Raw genomic sequence first — 17,160 nt, forward strand, 5'->3', positions numbered from 1 at the left:
GCAATGGCACACCAACATATGATTAGCAACCCAATTGCGCTGGTCACTTCATTAGGCAAGATAAGATTATTTGTGCTTTGGTATTCTCAATATATAATTGTGTTAAGCATAGATATTTTATGGCCTCAATTGAACATGTCATGTCAAATTTTGAGGAGACGCTGCAGAGTTGCCCGAAGAAGTTTTGTGCCATTCCTTCAAATCAAAATAAAAGAAATTCTCTGCTTCGGAAAAAAAAAAGGGGTTGAAGGGTGGATGCAGGTAAATCTGAACACAAAGTAAATGTAAAAACCATATCCATTTATAATTTTATATCATCCCCGACAGTTCGAGGTTACAAATTACCACGACAACGATAAAACAGTAATCCTGCGAATTACGTATTCTAGGACATCAGTTTTTTGTTGGGCAACTCTTCTAGTTTTCGTCATTGCATATGTTTTCTTCGCTTGTCACGTACTTGAAGTCGTAGTAGTTGACACCACTGTAGAGGCCATCGTCCATGTCGTACGTGACTTGCCGCCCGTCAACCAGGGTGTCCCTCTGCGTGTGGGAGAAGGGGACGTCGCAGGACGCCCTCGTCGCCGTCGAGGTCACCGTCACCCTCGTCTTGGGAGGCACGGTGACCTCGTAGGCGACCTTCTGTGTCGTCTCCTTCTCGGCCGGCGATCCCCAGCTGTACAATCCGCTGAATTCATCGGAAACCTCAACGGTCCCGTCTCCTACAATCACCGGTACCCCGGCGCAAATCGTGGTGGCTGCGACACCAAGCTTCATCGTGACACTGGAACCCCAGGTCGTCTTCTCCGTGTCCTTGAACTCCAGGGTAAGCTTGGCGGCGTTGTTCGACGTGGAGCCGTTGAGTCCGGAGGCGGTGGCCATGGGGACGACGCTTCTGCCGTATATTCTTGGCTGGGAGAGGTCGTACACGACGTCGTAAATTTCACGGGAGACGACGGGCTCTTCAAGTTGCAGCCTTTGCATCAGCCGTGATGGTGGGCGTCCCGGCATTGAGGCAGCTCCTCTTGCCCTCGGTGGTCAACCTCTTGCAGAAGTAGCCATTGCCCAGGTTCTGGAGCGCGAAGAGGCCGGCACCTTCTCCGGATGGCAATCTGATCGCCCTGAACAGGGTGTCGCCGCCGCCGTCCGCCGTGGCGTCGTCGGCGGAGCAGTCGGCCCAGATCCAGTTCGGGCTGCGCCTCCAGAACTTGGCTACGTTGTTCGATATCACACGGAAGGTCCCGTCGTCGTTGGTGCCGACGGTGTTGGCCACAGCTTCGTCTCCGACGGCGCGCCCTGAGAACTGCAGGTACGCGTGGCGCTCAAAGGTCCTAGTGCGGAGGTACATGCCGTTGTCGCCTCTGAAAGCGAGGTGCCTGGGCAGCACAAACTGCTGCGACAGGTCATGAGCGGTGAAGGTGGTGATGACATCGCCTTCGTCTCCGTTAAGCGTGGACAGGATGGCAGCCCCCGCCATGGACGTCGGGCCAGAGCACGACGGCACGCACGCGTACATTTCTAGTTGGACGTGGAGGAGCCTGCAATTTGCAAACTTCATTAGCTAGCTAGAATTTTCGAACCATTAGCTAGCTAGAATTACTTGTGAAGGTGAGAGGAGACTGATGAAATCGAGTTTAGCAATTTCAAATTCAGTACGCATAGATGGATGTAGACCGCGGTATACCGGACGGAGAGAGGAGGGACGCGCACGGCCCTAAACAGCGTGCACGTCGGCTCGGACAGATCCTCCTCCGCCTCGTATGCGGCGCCGGCGACGACCCAGCCGCCGTCGTACGGGAGCTGCCGCGGCGCCCAGTACTTGTCGTAGCAGCATCGGATGTGCACGAGACCGGGGTTGTCCCTGGACGGTTCCAAGTAGAACCTGGTGTATGGGCTGGCGACGCTCTCCCCGTTTAGCCGGAGCGACCTGCCAAAGCCGGCGGCCTCACCACCGTGCGCGTCGTAGCGCAGGTAGTAAGGCCGCTCGCCGTTTGCACGATGCGCCTGGAAAGCGAAGCACCAGGGCGACCTCGGCGCCTCCCCGGCTTCTTCCACGCTTGGCGGCGAAGCGAGGCATCCGCCCATGGTAGTATGTGGAAAGTGTTAGCCATCTCCGAAACATCTCGTGTTTATCTATAGGGTCTGTCTCGGTATAAAGTGACTGATTTTTTTGTTAGGCGTAAGTCACTGTATTTTTTCAGTAACTTATTTTTTGTTCAGCGTAAGTCACTGTTTTTTTTCAGTAACTTATTTTTTATTCGACGTAAGTCATTGTCTTTCTTTGGTTGACATTTTTTTTTTGCTTATGTGGTGGCGTGGGCTATTATTTGAACTGTTTTTGGTTGGCCTTTAGTCTGTGGTGTTAACTGTTGATTTGGTACCGTGCTCGTTAACAATTCTTTGAACTATTTTGGACTAGCTTTTGGTATAAGGTGGACTTGTTTTTTTTTGACTGTGAGCTCTCTAGGCTAGCCGTTGGTCTGTGGTGGACTGATTTTTGGACTATGAACTCTCTGTAGACTGTCGTAATCCACAAAAAAGTGCAGAACAGTTCTAAATCAAGTGAGTAGCCCCCAGAAAATATAAATGGCCTTCACTTTGTTTTGTAAGTTTTAAATTCAAATTATAAGACAGCAGAGCGGAAATGTGTACTAACAACCGTAATCCCCAAATATGAACAGCCAAAATAACAAAAATGTAATGTCACTATAAGTTAACTAAAAGTTATACAAACAAAACTAAAACAATTTTGCCTCAAGATAGAAGACCATGAACCACAATTGTTAGTGGATCTGGTTAGATAAAAGGCTTCCAAAAACAAAAAAAAATGATAATTGACTAAAGAAAAACATTCCAACATTGAAAATAACCACACTTAGTGGATCTGAACAAATTTGATTTCAATTCAAACTTAAATATTACACATATTGTTGCTTGCCCAAAGTAGATAGTAGAATATCAGTTTGCAACTACATTTCAAAAGCAGGTCTTTTCCTCGCCAACTCTGACATAATGCCATCCAAAATAACAGACCAATCAAACTACTATCCAACTAAACTACTGTCCGACTCAGTTGCAGGCCCTTGAGTACTGGTTAGTATCATCATAGTAAGGCATCTTCACAACACTTTTCACTAACTTGAAGAACTTGGTGTCGCAAACAGTGACATACCTAGCCCTCAATCCCTCAGCATTAACATGTTCAGGGCATAGAATGAATGCAAAGTTGCGATCTGAATCAACAACAAGACGGTAGTCTTGAACATTGCGAAACCAAACTAACCTCTCCAGAGCACGAACAGACCGCATCCAAAAATTGCGTACATGAACAGAAGGAGACCACGCAAGAACCAGATGAGTCTGAGGTCCTTCTTGAATGCAAAGATAGGTGAAGTTGTCGCGGGTCATTGGCAACTCCTCACGTACAAAAAATAGAGTTAGAACATCAGATTACATTCATAAACATACGCACATACACATACACATTAACTTAAACTATTGAAGGAGCAAGACATCATAAACGATAAACTAAATCTGTCAAAGTAGCCTAGTAGAAATTCCATAATGCTAAGACAACAACACATTAACAATGATAATTTATCATGCAGCCATGCTCCAAAAAACCATCTACAGATTTGCATCAACCAACGGAAAAAGGCAACTAGAAATGTTCTGTACAGATAATATTCTGAACAATAAAAAGGGATCATAACCCAAAAGGATCATCTACAAAACTGATGGATATGAATTGAAGCATTCAGAATGGAGACAAAAGGAACAAAAATCTTTACACATATTCAGAATATGAAAAGTACTTGTAATAAAAATGGGAACCTAAATTAAATGCATTACATACATAATTTACACAAAGGCGATTTGACGTAAATAGAGTTCAACTGGACTGTAAATTCAAAGTAAACATTAATTAACAGTATGGAACAAACTACAAATAAGCATACTAAATTGTAAAATGAACATTTCCATGAAAAGACAAAATTCTTCACCCGAGTTCTCCTTCCCTCAACTGATCAACTCCAATCCCGCAAATCCCAGAAAGTAATCAGATCTGGTCATATGAAACAAAAATAGTAAGCTACAACAGAAACTCCAAAAAATGTATCATCCACACTAGAGAGCCAATAATCAATAAAGCAAAACCAAATCTACAGCTAACTGAATAACGGCAGCCCATCTTGATTTCAAAGTGATGTATGTGTGAGAGATCAAAATCTGAAACTCTATATCAACAAAAATCCTCAGCCAATCAGAGACAAAACTCGAGATCACCCGCAATAACTCTAGAACAATAAATATGGGGGGAAGGATAGGAAGATGAGATTAATGGTATCGACAAAAATATTGTCAAGTGACTTTTGCTTATGTATAAGTCATTGTCTTTTTTACATAAAATGATTTATATATTATTTTCACGTAAGTCACCCATCTTTCCTGTAGAGTGCTTGCCTCCGCATACAAGTCTTAATGTTCCTATAGCGTGTGCCTGTCCCTAACAGGTCCGCTATATAATGTGTTGCACCCGTTAGATTTATTCGGGCTGCTATGAAGCATCTGTTGGCAACAGACCCAACAACAGTGTAAGGGCAATGCAGTTCATATCTTTTGAATGAAAATTTGAAAAAATAATAGGCTGGCCAATTGTGACCCAATCAGTCAGTACCAGGTACTATTGACACATAGTATTTTGAATAAAAAATATGCCTAAAGTTATGTCTGTGCATACAGAGACAAAATAAAATAAAAAGGAACACCAAGTAAAATTATACAATACAGAGATACTTTATATCTTCCTTTTCTTTATAAGCAACAACAAAGTAACAACTAAAAGGGATTTTGGAACAGAGCTTACAGTAATACTCCAACAAAACCCATTTTGAGCATTTAAGGACTTAACAATCTCTCTCAAACAAGAAAGGAGTACACCAAAATGTGGAATAAGAAAGAACTCTAAAACAAGAAAGGAACACAGAAAATTATGAAAATTATACTGCAAAGGATAGCACTACATTTTAAGGGAAAAAAAGAGAAGATTTCTACAGTCACCTGCATTAAGGAAACCCAATTTCTAGCTATAGCAGTTTCACCAATGACTAGACCTGTTTCTCGATCAAACTATATTCCTCACCGATTTTGGTAGCTGCAACATTAAATAAAGAATGGTAAAGAAGAAAATTAAGTATCAAACCATATTATGTTACAAAATAAATCACCACAATCTGAATTTTACATTTTAAAAAGTGTAAACACTAAGCATCCTTGTAGGGTCCTGCCACTTTTTTTCTATCCTGATGATACAACTACATTAGCATTAAGTACAGAACATTATGATGACATGATACTTTATTAGGATCAAACAACGCAGCCCAACAAATAAAACTAACAGTAATCTAGTTACAAAAAAAGTCGACTAATCTATCATGTTATGGCCCACTGTGTCTTAACACTTATGCACTGAAAATCATATATGATTTTTACATGACAGAACTAATTTAGTCTTCTGAATTCATGGAATATCTAGATGTATATCCACAGCAAAGCCCTGCAAGCAATATAATAGCAAATGTTACTTAAAAAGGGAAGTTAAAAAGGGAAGTTATAGACCATAAAAAATTGTCTATTGTTTAAGAAATCAGAGTTCACCTCACTAATAAGGCTCTGCAGTGCTAACGGTAAAACTTGAGATCCATGGTTCCATAATATGTTAGTTATCCTATATGATTGCAAGGATTGATAACCATGGAAAGAGTGCACAAGCAACATGAGTAATTTATTTAGAAAAAATAAAGCACCAAAAATAATAATCAAATTGATAAAGAAAAGAAAAATATTGCAGTTACACAAAAGCATTTATTAAATTACAGCACATCATACTACAGTAATTTTTTCATAGTTGGACTATAATTATTAATACTATGACTTGAGAAGATTCTTTGTGTAGTAATACAAAGATTATTGCTAGCCAAGACATATACAGACTTAGTGAGTACCTTCAAAGTAAAACATGGACACGGACAACTTTGAAGCATCATAAAAGGGATAAACACTGTCTGAAAAAATTCCTATGAATACTAGAGACCAATGCCTCTCAATACAAATGGACAGCCAGTTCTGCTATTAGTTTTTATTTTCTCAAAGAAGACAACAATAAAACCATGAGAGCGAACAGCGCAGGTCGTGTATGATGGGCATACCAATGGTAGCCTACCTTTCTCTGCCCCTTGGAAATATGGAATTTCGTTAAACACCTGGCAAGCACAGCTGCTAGCTCCCAAACCAAAGACACAAGAGCGCTGCAACACTTGAAAAATAATGAATCTACTATACAGGTTGGCCATTATATCTCACAAATATAATAGTGTCAAAATCAGTGTACAATAAAGGGTAACTTGTACTGTCATAAGATAGAAATGCTCCCTAATTAATTCACAATTTCGATAATTAAAATTCATAGAGTAACAAGCGGCTGCACACAATGAAAAATTTAGCTCACCCCTGGCACAAAATGGTGTGCTAGTACACTAGGAATCCCCAAACTGAATCTAAACCCACTACATTTTCTACATATTGTACAGGGAGAGAAATAGACAAAAATACCAATCAGAAAACCCAGGAAAACAAAGTGCACCGTGCAGGCTCATCCCAACCATTGAAAGGCTTAGGTTCCCATGCTGTGCAAATAAAACTTTCATGTGGCAAGCAACAATTGAACAAGCAAAACCGTGAAGACGAGCAGAATCAAACTGCTTTCTTTTAAGACTCAGTTTCTGACGGACAGGCAATGATTGGTACAAGTAACATATACCCACACTATTTAGTTTAGTTTATTTGAGATGGGTGAAACCACAACTAATCAGCAATACTTTCAGATGAACAAAAGCAAATACACATGCAGTCATGCATATATTGTAGTTGTCACTTCTGTTAAGCAGCAAACGACCAAAAAGCTTACACCGCAGCTGTAAACTACAGTAAAATGGGTAAAATAGAAGTTTGCATCACAAAAGTAAAATGCTGGAACATGCATAAAGCCATTGCAAGTAGTGTGAGGTAACGTTAAATAGCATAGCTATCACAAAATTAAGAAATTTGAACCAAAATAACACTAAAATTACAATATAAGTTGCTTGTATAAATTAAAACAAAACATGTGTAAAAAAGTAAAGGAGGCGAGAAGACCAAGTCCAACACAGGTTTGAAGTTAAACACATAGAACAGAAGGGATACAAAAGGTACAAATGAAAAGGATATAAGAAATTATAACAAGGTAAAAAAATTTAATTACATGATTCTTGGTATAATTTTGATACAAATATTTGTGAATTTTAATTTAAACTCAGGGTCTACTTGGTTGGTTGCCAAACTTTTGGCAGGCCAAAATTTTGGCAAATTTGACCATGTTTGAATCTAAACTAAAAATCATGTAAAGAACAAATTTCTCATTCGGATGAGTTATTTAGGGCATAAAAACCCATGAGCATTAAAATTTTATTGTTTAACTAATTTTGTACCTAAATTCAAACATGGTCAAATTTGCCAAAATTTTGGCCTGCCAAAGATTTGGCAACCAACCAAGCAGGCCCTCAGTAAGCAATTAAGCATGATTGAACTAGATTAAACTAGAAAAAATCAGAATGAAAAAACTCTTTGGGCATAAATGAAACTTAAACAATAAAAAAGTATATTGAATTATAAGTTAAATAACACTAGCATATAGTGATATTGTGTTGTAAGTTGTAACAGCCTAACCATGCATGTTGAAGCCAATATGATTTTGATGTGGACTGATTATCGATACTAGAACAACAGGATAGATCGGCTAACTCGCCCTCCCTCTGGAGGTTCTGAGCTGCTTCTTTGATCTATTTTCTGCTTGCCTAACCCTAGGACTCATAGCAGCCTTTTATAGACAAGGCGCCTAATAAACTTGACCCTTAATTAATCTAATTTCTAGACTCACCCTAAACCCGAACCTATGGCGGTGCTACAGTACCCGCTGTACTGTTCACGTGCAGTACTTGTGGGCCTAGGCCTGTGGCCGGCCCACTTGCCATAACACTTCTCCACCCCTCGAAGACAGCTCGTCCTCGAGCTGGAGTTGACGAACTTGGCGCAGACGGGATGACTTCAGGCTGGAGCCAATGTTGCTGGTGGAGAGCAGTTGAATGACGTCGAAGAGCTGCTGACGATGAGCCTGCTGTCAACCCAAAGCAGCCCATAATGGAGGTCGCAGCTGGGCTGATCCCAGCCAGTCAGCCTCCCGAGGTGTCGACGGAGTAATCCTGGAGGCGAAGACTGGTTGCTCTGGCGAGGGACTCCAAACGGGCGATGGAGCACAGGAGGCCCACGGCAGGACCAGCAAGGCGCTGGCACACGGATACAAGGACGCGAATGGTGTCGTCCCTGGTGCAGGCATCTGTACGGTGGCCAGAGCACACTCCTCCCTGGGGTAGAGGATGGAGACGTGCAGCGGCGAACGCCACCACATCTATGGAGGCGCAACCTGCCGGTGGTACCTCCCTTGCGAGCAAGGAGGCGACGATCTAGATGCAGTCGGTGGCGGCGGTCTCTGGCGGAAGCATGCGCATCCCTGGGGCTGAGAGAGGCACGACTGCTAGGTGAAGCGCCGTGAAGGACTGGAAGCGCGGCCTCCCGCACCAGCTCCACCTGGGCCTCGCCGCCGTGGCCCAACTGTACAGGGACCGCTGGTGGTGAGGTGGAATCCCGCCGGGAACCGAATTCCCGTGGGCAGGGAACCGAGACGGACACCCGCAGCGGCGGACGGCAGGGGCGGAGGCGAATCTGGCCGGCCAAGGGGCAGGCTCCTGGCGGCCAGGAGTGCGCTGAAAGCCCGCTGACAGACCAGCGGGACGCTCGTGCGCCGAGACGAGCACAGCCACGGGGCGGCGGGCGGCCCCAATCTGTGGCGTTGGAGAGCCGCCGACGGGCGGCAGCAGGTGGACGAACGGCCGCGGACGGTCGAAGGCGCGCTCGGATGCGTGGGCGCCCGCATACGGGCGGAGGCACACGCGGACAACGTGCGGGTGGCCACCGACGGAGGAGCGCGGACGGCGCGTGGGCGGCCGCGGACGGGGCAGGCAGCCACGGATGGGGGCGCGGCAGGCGGGGAGGTATCCCCCGCGATGGGCGACGGGCGCCGCGATGGACGGCCCGAGGAGGAGCGCGGACAGCACCGTGACGGGTAGGGCAGCCTGATCCGCGAAGGGTGGAGTCGTCGCTATCGAGGATCCACGCCGACGAGGAAAGCTTCGACTGACGGCGATGGGCTGGCGGCGACGGATCCAGGATGGGCAGGGGCTGCTGATCCCGTCCCACGAGCGGATCGACGACGGCGGTCGGCGCAACTGGTGTCGATGGCTCGGTTAACGGTGGGGACATCACCGTCAGGGCCCCCGGTGGAGATGGGGTTGGCGCCGACGGCGTGGGCGCCACTGGTGCAGGCGGAGAAGGCGCGGTCGGCGGCGGTCCAGGAGGCGATGCCGGCGGCGCAGCTGGTGTTGCTGATGTCGCGGCCGTCGATGGAGGAGATGTAGCGGCAGCCACCCGTGTTGTTGTGGCCGCAGTGTATGCCGGAGAAGATGCGCAGAAGGAGTCGATCTTGGCGAGGATCTCGGCGATGGTGGGAGATGAAGACACCGGCAGCGACACCGCATTGAATTCAGCCGGCGGGGGTGCACATGTCGGAGCCGAAGCAAATCGCCGGCGGACCGCGCCAGTGAACTCCGGCCATGTAGGTACGCCGATGGTCCTCTCGATCTCGTCGAACCACCGTAGTGCTGGGCCTGTCATCTTGAAAGAAACAGTCCGTACCTTCAGGAACTCCGGTGTCTCCCATGCGTCCAAGCACTGGTTGCAGCGGTGCAACCATAGCAGTGGATCGGTACTGCCATCGAAGGTCGGAATGCGGATCTTGGGGGCTGCGGTGGTTGTTTCCATGGCTTGTCGATGAGTAAATGCAATTTATGGTGGTGGTGGCTGAAATGGATGGTGTCGCAAGATCGAAGGCTCTGATACCAAATGATATGGTAGATCTAGGGATAGCACGAAGAACCTGTTCGTCGCCCTCCCTTGGAGGCTCTGACTACTTTTAGGGTTCTTCTTGCTTGTCTCTAATTGATACATGATAGTCTCTTTTATAGAGACGACTGACTTGACCCCTAAGCAATATCCTAACCAAATCAATCTAACTTATCTCTTTCCTAACAAACACATCTAATCCTTATTCCCGGCACTGTTCACGCGGTACTGTTCATGCAGTACAGTGCCGCGTGGGCCCTGGACCGGCTCCACTTTCCATAACACTTTACAGGTTACTTATAATGGACAACAAACAACGAGCTACCAGATTTTACTTAACGCTACCTTGGCACTTAGCATTACTACCATGATACAAGCTCTCTCTCTCTAGATTTGGTTCATAACTTGGCACTTAGCTTTGCTGTGTTATCTTAAAATTGACACAACCAGCCCAACAAAATCATTTGACGAACTTTTGTATAAAATGATTTCATTCATACTAAATGAATAATGTATGATATCTAGAGGCCCGCAGGTCGAGTTTTTTTAACGATATCTAGAGGTATGAGGGAAAAAACAGGAAAGGCGAGGAAATAGATTCTGAATTTAACATTGCATGTAGCTAAAATTACACCATGTTTTGTACTGCAATAATTAAAAAGTTACATAGTAATTTTTTAATATCAGACAAGGCCTACAGCACTACACATAAAGAAGCAGGAACAACAAATAATCAAAATCTAGGGAAAAAGAGCATATTATAAAACCATTTGTCATGCTGAATTAGACACTAACTTCTTCTAGCTCATGCTTTGCATGTCTGCTCTTCTGTAAAGTGTAATATGCATAGTCAACAGCTATTGCTAACAATTTCATTCTAGTATAGGCTGACACAAACTAGATAGGAGATGAAATTTTAGATTTGAGTTAACAACTCACATAATCAAAAATTTAGATTAATAAGAAGGAATAGAAACATTTGATGGAATGTTTCGATCTCTTTATGACACGGTAAAAAATTATGTGTGAAGAAAAAAGCTGCAAGCCTGCAAGACCAAAGGCTCGTGTTTCTGTTCCAGCCAACCCCACAGCTTCTACTAGTTGAATTTACTAACCTGGATATGCTAGAAACATATATACTACTGATCTAACAACACTCCGGGACCCTATACTAAGAATCCTGCTGGCTGTATCTACAACTATGTCAAAATTGTTTTCACCAAATTTTCTGCATACAAGCAAAATGAAGCAAACAAGCCAGCGCTCTGTTTCCAAAAGGAAAATAGAGTGAACAACAACCACCACATGATGAGCAACCACCCAACTAATTTGCATAGCTTATTGATGGGCAACACTGATTTTATCTTCCCCTTCGAAAAATATACGAATATAATACCACAAGTTTATATCGCGCGCCATATTAAGACAGTGTCAAAAATTGCATGAAACGGCACCACCACAACATATATTATCTAAAAAATAATAGTCTATAACACAAGCTACCAAAAGCGATGAATACTACAGGGTTGAAGGACCAAAGAACAGGCCGCACTAACACATACTAACATTTGTTTGCTACCACTAAATTAAGTTTGTTTGTAATAGAGCCTTTGCTTATAGGTCTTCAGTGTACAATTAGTATGCTGCAGCATTTCACAGCTATAATTCTGTGAAAAAAAGAACAGACAAGACAAGAACAAAATTGAGAAACAGACAACGCTTCTACTGGCTTACTACTACTTGTCACTTCTCAAATCCATTTTGCCTAACTCCAAAAATCCCCTTCCTCACACACGCGCACAAAACAGGCCACAAATCCAACCATTAGCAACCCAAAATTCAACAACCTATGCATATATGTGCTCACTATTCATCCACATCTGCACTGAACAGAGGAGAAGCAAGCACGAGCTGTTACTGCTACTAACCTGAAAATGCCTGGTGTCTCCCGCTACTTACATGCGCTTGCCGCTAGCTGCCTTGCGCGCTGGCCTGGGAAGCGCGTGCACAGATCTGCGGCGGCGTGGGCAGGGGGACGGAGGTGGGGCGGCAGGAGGAGGGGCGCCCGCGCGGCGGGGCCGAGGCCGCGGACCAGTTCAACCGGCTCGACGACGCGGTGCTGCTCGACGTCCTCAACTGCATCGGCGACATCAAGACGCTAGGCCGTTGCGCCCTCGTCTCACGCCCCTTCCACGCGCTCGTCCCGCTCGTCAACTCCGTCCTCATCTGCGCCGACTGCATCATCCTGACGACACGACACCCTCGGCGCCCGGCTCCCCATGCGGATGGTGAAGATGAACTAGGGTTGGAATTGATGGAAGACAAGGATTGGAGAGAAGAAGGAAGAGCAAAAGAGCTAAGCATGGGGTCTCTCACCAGATGCAGAAGCCGATGACCCCTATCTCCCTAACCTGTCAGGTGGCCGATGATGCGACGCCGCCGCCACTGATTTGCCGCTGCCCCCCGCCCAGCGACGAGAACGAAGCGGAAAGGGCAAAATGAATAAGAGCAACTCCAACAAAGGATCTTCCCCTTTTCTTTTTCTCACCATATAAGAAATTCCCCTTTCTCAATTTCAATATACAAGGAAGAAGTGCTCCAACAGATTGATTTCCCCCTTTTCTATATGAAAAGGAAGATGTGATGTCTCCCCTTCCTATTGGGGATTGGAGAGAAATTATTGGGGATTGAAAAAAAATAAAGGGGAAAGGGAGATGGAAAATCAATCTGCTAGAGTAGGTTTTTTCAACATCAATCCCCTATATTGAGAAAAAATGGAAAGAGAAAAAAGAAAGATGAATCTGTTGGATTGCTCAAACCACACACCGCTTCTCCCCCTTTTCCTCACTCAACAGAGCAAAACCGGGTCCATTTGCTTTCAGTTGACACAATACACGCTACCTAATAACATGTTAACGGCGGCTGCGGGCCCAAAAGGCCAAAATACATGTAAACAGGCACACAAATAGCTTCTTTGCGGACCCGTTTAATTGACTAACACAGGAGTTGTCCTCATCCGTTGATTGCCGATCTAATGGTTCACTAGGGTGACTGACCCAAACACAAGAAATCAGTCACCTTATATGGAGTAAATCTGTTATCTATATATGCCTATCAGCTATCATGAAGATGTAATTTTATTTTTTATATTAATATAAAATCTCTAGCTAACTTCAACATACTAATCTGAGCGAAACAGAATCGCCCAATTGGAAGTATATGTCTCCATTCTCAATTCCAACACATAAGTATCAAGCTGCTACAATTTTTTTCTGGCGCCATATAGTTTATTGAGGGGGTGTTTAGTTGGAGAAAATTTTTGGTCTAAGTGTCACGTCAATAGTTTGACCAGATGTTGGGAGGGCTTTTCGGACACTAATTAAAAAATTAATTTCAGAACTCACTTGGAAACCGCGAGACGAATCTTTTGAGGTCTTTGACCACATCATTAGCAAATATGGGTTACTGTAGCACTTATGGCTAATCATGCACTAATTAGGCTTAAAAGATTAGTCTCGTCGTGTACATCCAAACTGTATAATTAGTTTTGTTATTTAGTTACATCTAGTGCTTCATACATGTGTTTAAAGGGGAGGTGAAAATTTCTGTGAACTAAACGCCCCCGGAGTCAAATGTATGAACTTGTGGGAGATTTGCTCCAGATATCTTCGGCAAGACGAGAGCTGGCTGTAAAGATGCCTCCGGGCGGAAAAAACTGGGGTGGGCACCGGGTCCACGGAAGCCAACGGCGACGGCCCCTGAGGCGCGCGGCTCCATTTCCAGCTGGGAAAAAAAAAGCTCGGCTCAGCTTCTTTTCCTCATTTTCGATCGGCTTTCGGCGGCCTGTCTCCCGGCTCTCTTCTTATCCATCTGCATCGCCATCGCCGGATCCCCATGGTCGGAGTCCGCCGCGTCCACCGGTGCTCCCTCCCCCACGCGCCTGAGCCCCAATGCCGGCCGCCGTGCCCCCACCCGCCGCTTCCCCGGGCGCGGCCCCTGTCGCCTCCCGGCGCCCGTGACCGATTCCGTCCGGCGGCGCCTTCTCCCCTCCCGACGGCTCGGCCCCGCAGCTACTTCCCCTCCCGGCGTCGCGCAGCCTGTGCGCCATCACGTGCGCCAAGTGCGGCCGTGAGAACTCCTGCGACACGCCGCCGTGCAACTGCACGCTGTACCGCCAGCTCCACCTCCCGCCGCCGCCGAGGACCCAGGCCTCGACCTTCGGTGTCGCTCGGCGCGCATCCCTCGTCGCCGAGGAGGTCCTCTCCGCCCCTGCCCGCCTCCTCGACGTAAGTAGCCACCGCCTCACCTCTCCCTCGATCCACTACAACACATGGTCAATGAACTAGCATTTTTCAGGAAATCCAATCGGAGATAGTACACTCGATCCCCATTCCCACAGGTAATCTGAGAAAATCTTACACGAATTAAACAGTGTGGTGTTTGATGATGAGGATTGGTTATACCATTGACAATATAAACTAATTGCGAGAGGCATTCCAATCAGTTGGAAGAGCCAATTCTGAGTCAGTGTACAACTTCAGGAATGGGCTTAACTAGTTTTTCTAACAAGCAAAGTGAAAGCTGCAGTCGTTCAGATGTGGTATGATTCCTGTTCGTCTAGTATCTTTATTAATTCAGGAGCTTGCTTTATTCTCTGGTAGTTTATTGTTCTAATCATCTACTAATTTAAAGTTATGTTTGATCATCATCATCGTCCAGACCAATGTGGATAGCCAGAGCTTGTTAGAGTCCAATACTAAATGCCAAGAGCAGAATACCAGTTGCCAAGCTTCTATTCTTGATCTGCATGGAGGGCCAGAAGTTCGTCAGAATGGTTGCATGATGCATATTTCTTTCCCAGATGCATTGCAGTTTCCTGCTAGCTGGTTTAATAATATTTGCACATCAATGTAGGTGTGATGATTGCTCATTTTGGGTGCCGTTTGATTATTATTATTCTGAAATAAATGTGGATGTTATTCTTGAACATGTGATTTTATCTCATGGGAAAATTGGTTCTGTAGCATCGAAAGATATCGACTTCCGTAAAATACCACTGAAAGAGTTCGGCCCCGTAAAATACCACTGAAAACTGCTACCGTTACCGCAAAATACCAATCTGTTACATTTCACCAGCAGCTCTGTTAACTTGGACCAAAATACCCCCCAACCATTATAAGCACTATGAAACACGCACAGCACATAGCTCACACTTGCCCATTTCAAGTCATGAAAACTTAACATAGCAACACATGCACTGAATATAACCAATAGCAATAGCAATAGGTGCTTCATGTTTACACATCTAAGAACATACAACCCATGCAATGCTTCATGTTAACAGATCCAAGACCATACAACCCATGCTTCATGTTTTAAAGAAACAACAAGAACTAATCTAGTTTCAGCATACCAATAGAGTAACACATGATTATTTCAGTACATCAACTAATTGCATGGTCATTCTTCTAGTTGTAGGTCCTGGACTCAATGGTGAATCTAGAGGTCTTGCTGGAGTAGAAGTAGAAGATGCCATCCTACTTGTTGTTGGTCCGGGACTAACTGGTACTTGAGGCGAGGTCAGGGCTATGGGGGAGAGACGAGTCTGGATAAGGCAAGAAGGGAGCCAAGGGTAGATAGGTCAATTCGCTGCCGTGTAATGTTCTGAAAACAGCAGACCAAAAGGTTTCTAGGAACAAAATCTAACGGAGTGCGATTTTCCGGTAACGGTAGTAGCTTTCAGTGGTATTTTATGGGGCCGAACTCTTTCGATGGTATTTTACGGAAGTCGACATCTTTCGATGCTACAGAACCAATTTTCCCTTATCTCATTTGCTGCAACATGGATTCTCTTTCATAACTGACTGCAAATATTTCCACAACTGACTGCAAATAACACATCTGACTTCTCTTTCATAACTCTGTCACCTTTTTTATTTGTCAGTGTTTGTTCGTAACCAAACTTTCTGCTTGCTCTGATTCAGATCACAAGCAGATGCATCATCTGACGCCCCCTTACTGCTGGGATGCTGGTTCAGACTACTGGGTCAAGTTCAGTGAACTTGAGAGTATTAGTTCTTTCGAGGCATGGCTCTCCCCACATGCTCGCAGGCGTGAGTAAGACGTCCAAGTATAAAGGCAGCGTCGAGCTGATTGATTCAAGAGTCAGAAATTTGCCGAAGAAGCTCTTCATTAAGCAGCAGCATGATTACAAGTCATCAAGACCAATTACCCGTCATCAAGATCCTGAAGGATGGTTTCTCAGTTCATTACACAAATTGGCCGATGGTGACTGTGACCTTCATATTTTGTATTGACAGAGTGTCCATGTACAAAGTTTTTATGGGATCAATGTACAATGTATCATGTTATCTGAAATATACATATTTATATTTAGAAATAAGAAATGTGATGGTTGTGTTTAAAAAGTGACATGTTATCTCTACGGTGCTTTGTCTTGCTCCTAATACTGAACTCAACCTTTCCGGCATAGGTGTTGTACATCTCATAAGCTTCTTTCTCAGATTCAAAAGTTATGCCAACTTTAGGTGTGATCAAATGTTGTCCAGATTTATGTACCAGCTTCTGTACATATGAATTGTAAATTAAAGGTCTATTATCATGAAAAGAAAAAATATATAGTCTGTTAATTTTTGTTACTTTTATTTTTTTACCTCATTATGTACTTCATTCTCCACTAATCCAACATGTGTTATTTGTTGTTTCTCTTCTCCACGATCACCACCGACAGCATCATTCAAAGATCTGAGGAAGCGATCACGAGGTCTACTAAGAAACAGGACCGATGATCATGATTAAGCGAGTAGAAGCGAGGATCAGTTACCTGATGACCGATTGCGATGGAGCAGTGTGGCGGTGGCCGGGGCCGTCATCGTGGAACGGAGCAGCGTGGCTGCGATCCAACAAGGGGTCCAACGACGGCGCCGGGTAGAGTTTCGCCGCGCCGACTACCGCACTGGCTGCGGCAATGTCACCGTGGGCGTTGCCGTCGTCGTGGGTGTGGCCGTCGTCTCCTTGACCTTCATCATCGTTGGGTAAGAGTTCTCCGCGCTGCACTTCCGCCATGCCCGCCTTTCTGCCCTTCCG

General features: G+C 45.0%; 1 protein-coding gene and 2 long non-coding RNA genes across 5 annotated transcripts; 1 reads left to right on the forward strand and 2 right to left on the reverse strand.

Moving 5' to 3' along the window:
- Nucleotides 1-283: 283 nt before the first annotated feature.
- On the reverse strand, nt 284-2,097 carry LOC120686737. The gene is made up of 2 exons (XM_039968943.1): nt 1,685-2,097; nt 284-1,538 (listed from the first exon to the last, which is right to left on the reverse strand). Exons 1-2 carry the CDS (start codon nt 2,083-2,085, stop codon nt 965-967), a joined length of 975 nt encoding a protein of 324 aa, XP_039824877.1. The 5' UTR covers nt 2,086-2,097; the 3' UTR covers nt 284-964.
- A 762-nt stretch (nt 2,098-2,859) lies between these two features.
- Nucleotides 2,860-12,112, reverse strand: LOC120686377. 2 transcript variants are annotated; one of them, XR_005680153.1, is made up of 6 exons: nt 11,982-12,112; nt 6,224-6,308; nt 5,659-5,728; nt 5,062-5,155; nt 4,005-4,066; nt 2,860-3,414 (listed from the first exon to the last, which is right to left on the reverse strand). It is a non-coding gene; the product is annotated as an uncharacterized LOC120686377 (long non-coding RNA). The 2 variants fall into 2 exon arrangements; XR_005680152.1 differs by having other exon boundaries at nt 5,659-6,308.
- A 1,701-nt stretch (nt 12,113-13,813) lies between these two features.
- Nucleotides 13,814-16,481, forward strand: LOC120686881. 2 transcript variants are annotated; one of them, XR_005680431.1, is made up of 5 exons: nt 13,829-14,339; nt 14,410-14,452; nt 14,558-14,653; nt 14,773-14,963; nt 16,038-16,481. It is a non-coding gene; the product is annotated as an uncharacterized LOC120686881 (long non-coding RNA). The 2 variants fall into 2 exon arrangements; XR_005680430.1 differs by lacking the exon at nt 16,038-16,481 and having other exon boundaries at nt 13,814-14,339; nt 14,773-15,048.
- The last annotated feature ends 679 nt before the right edge of the window (nt 16,482-17,160 follow it).

The sequence above is a fragment of the Panicum virgatum genome, chromosome 8N (assembly GCF_016808335.1).
Source record: "Panicum virgatum strain AP13 chromosome 8N, P.virgatum_v5, whole genome shotgun sequence".
In the NCBI taxonomy this organism is placed as follows: Eukaryota; Viridiplantae; Streptophyta; class Magnoliopsida; order Poales; family Poaceae; genus Panicum; species Panicum virgatum.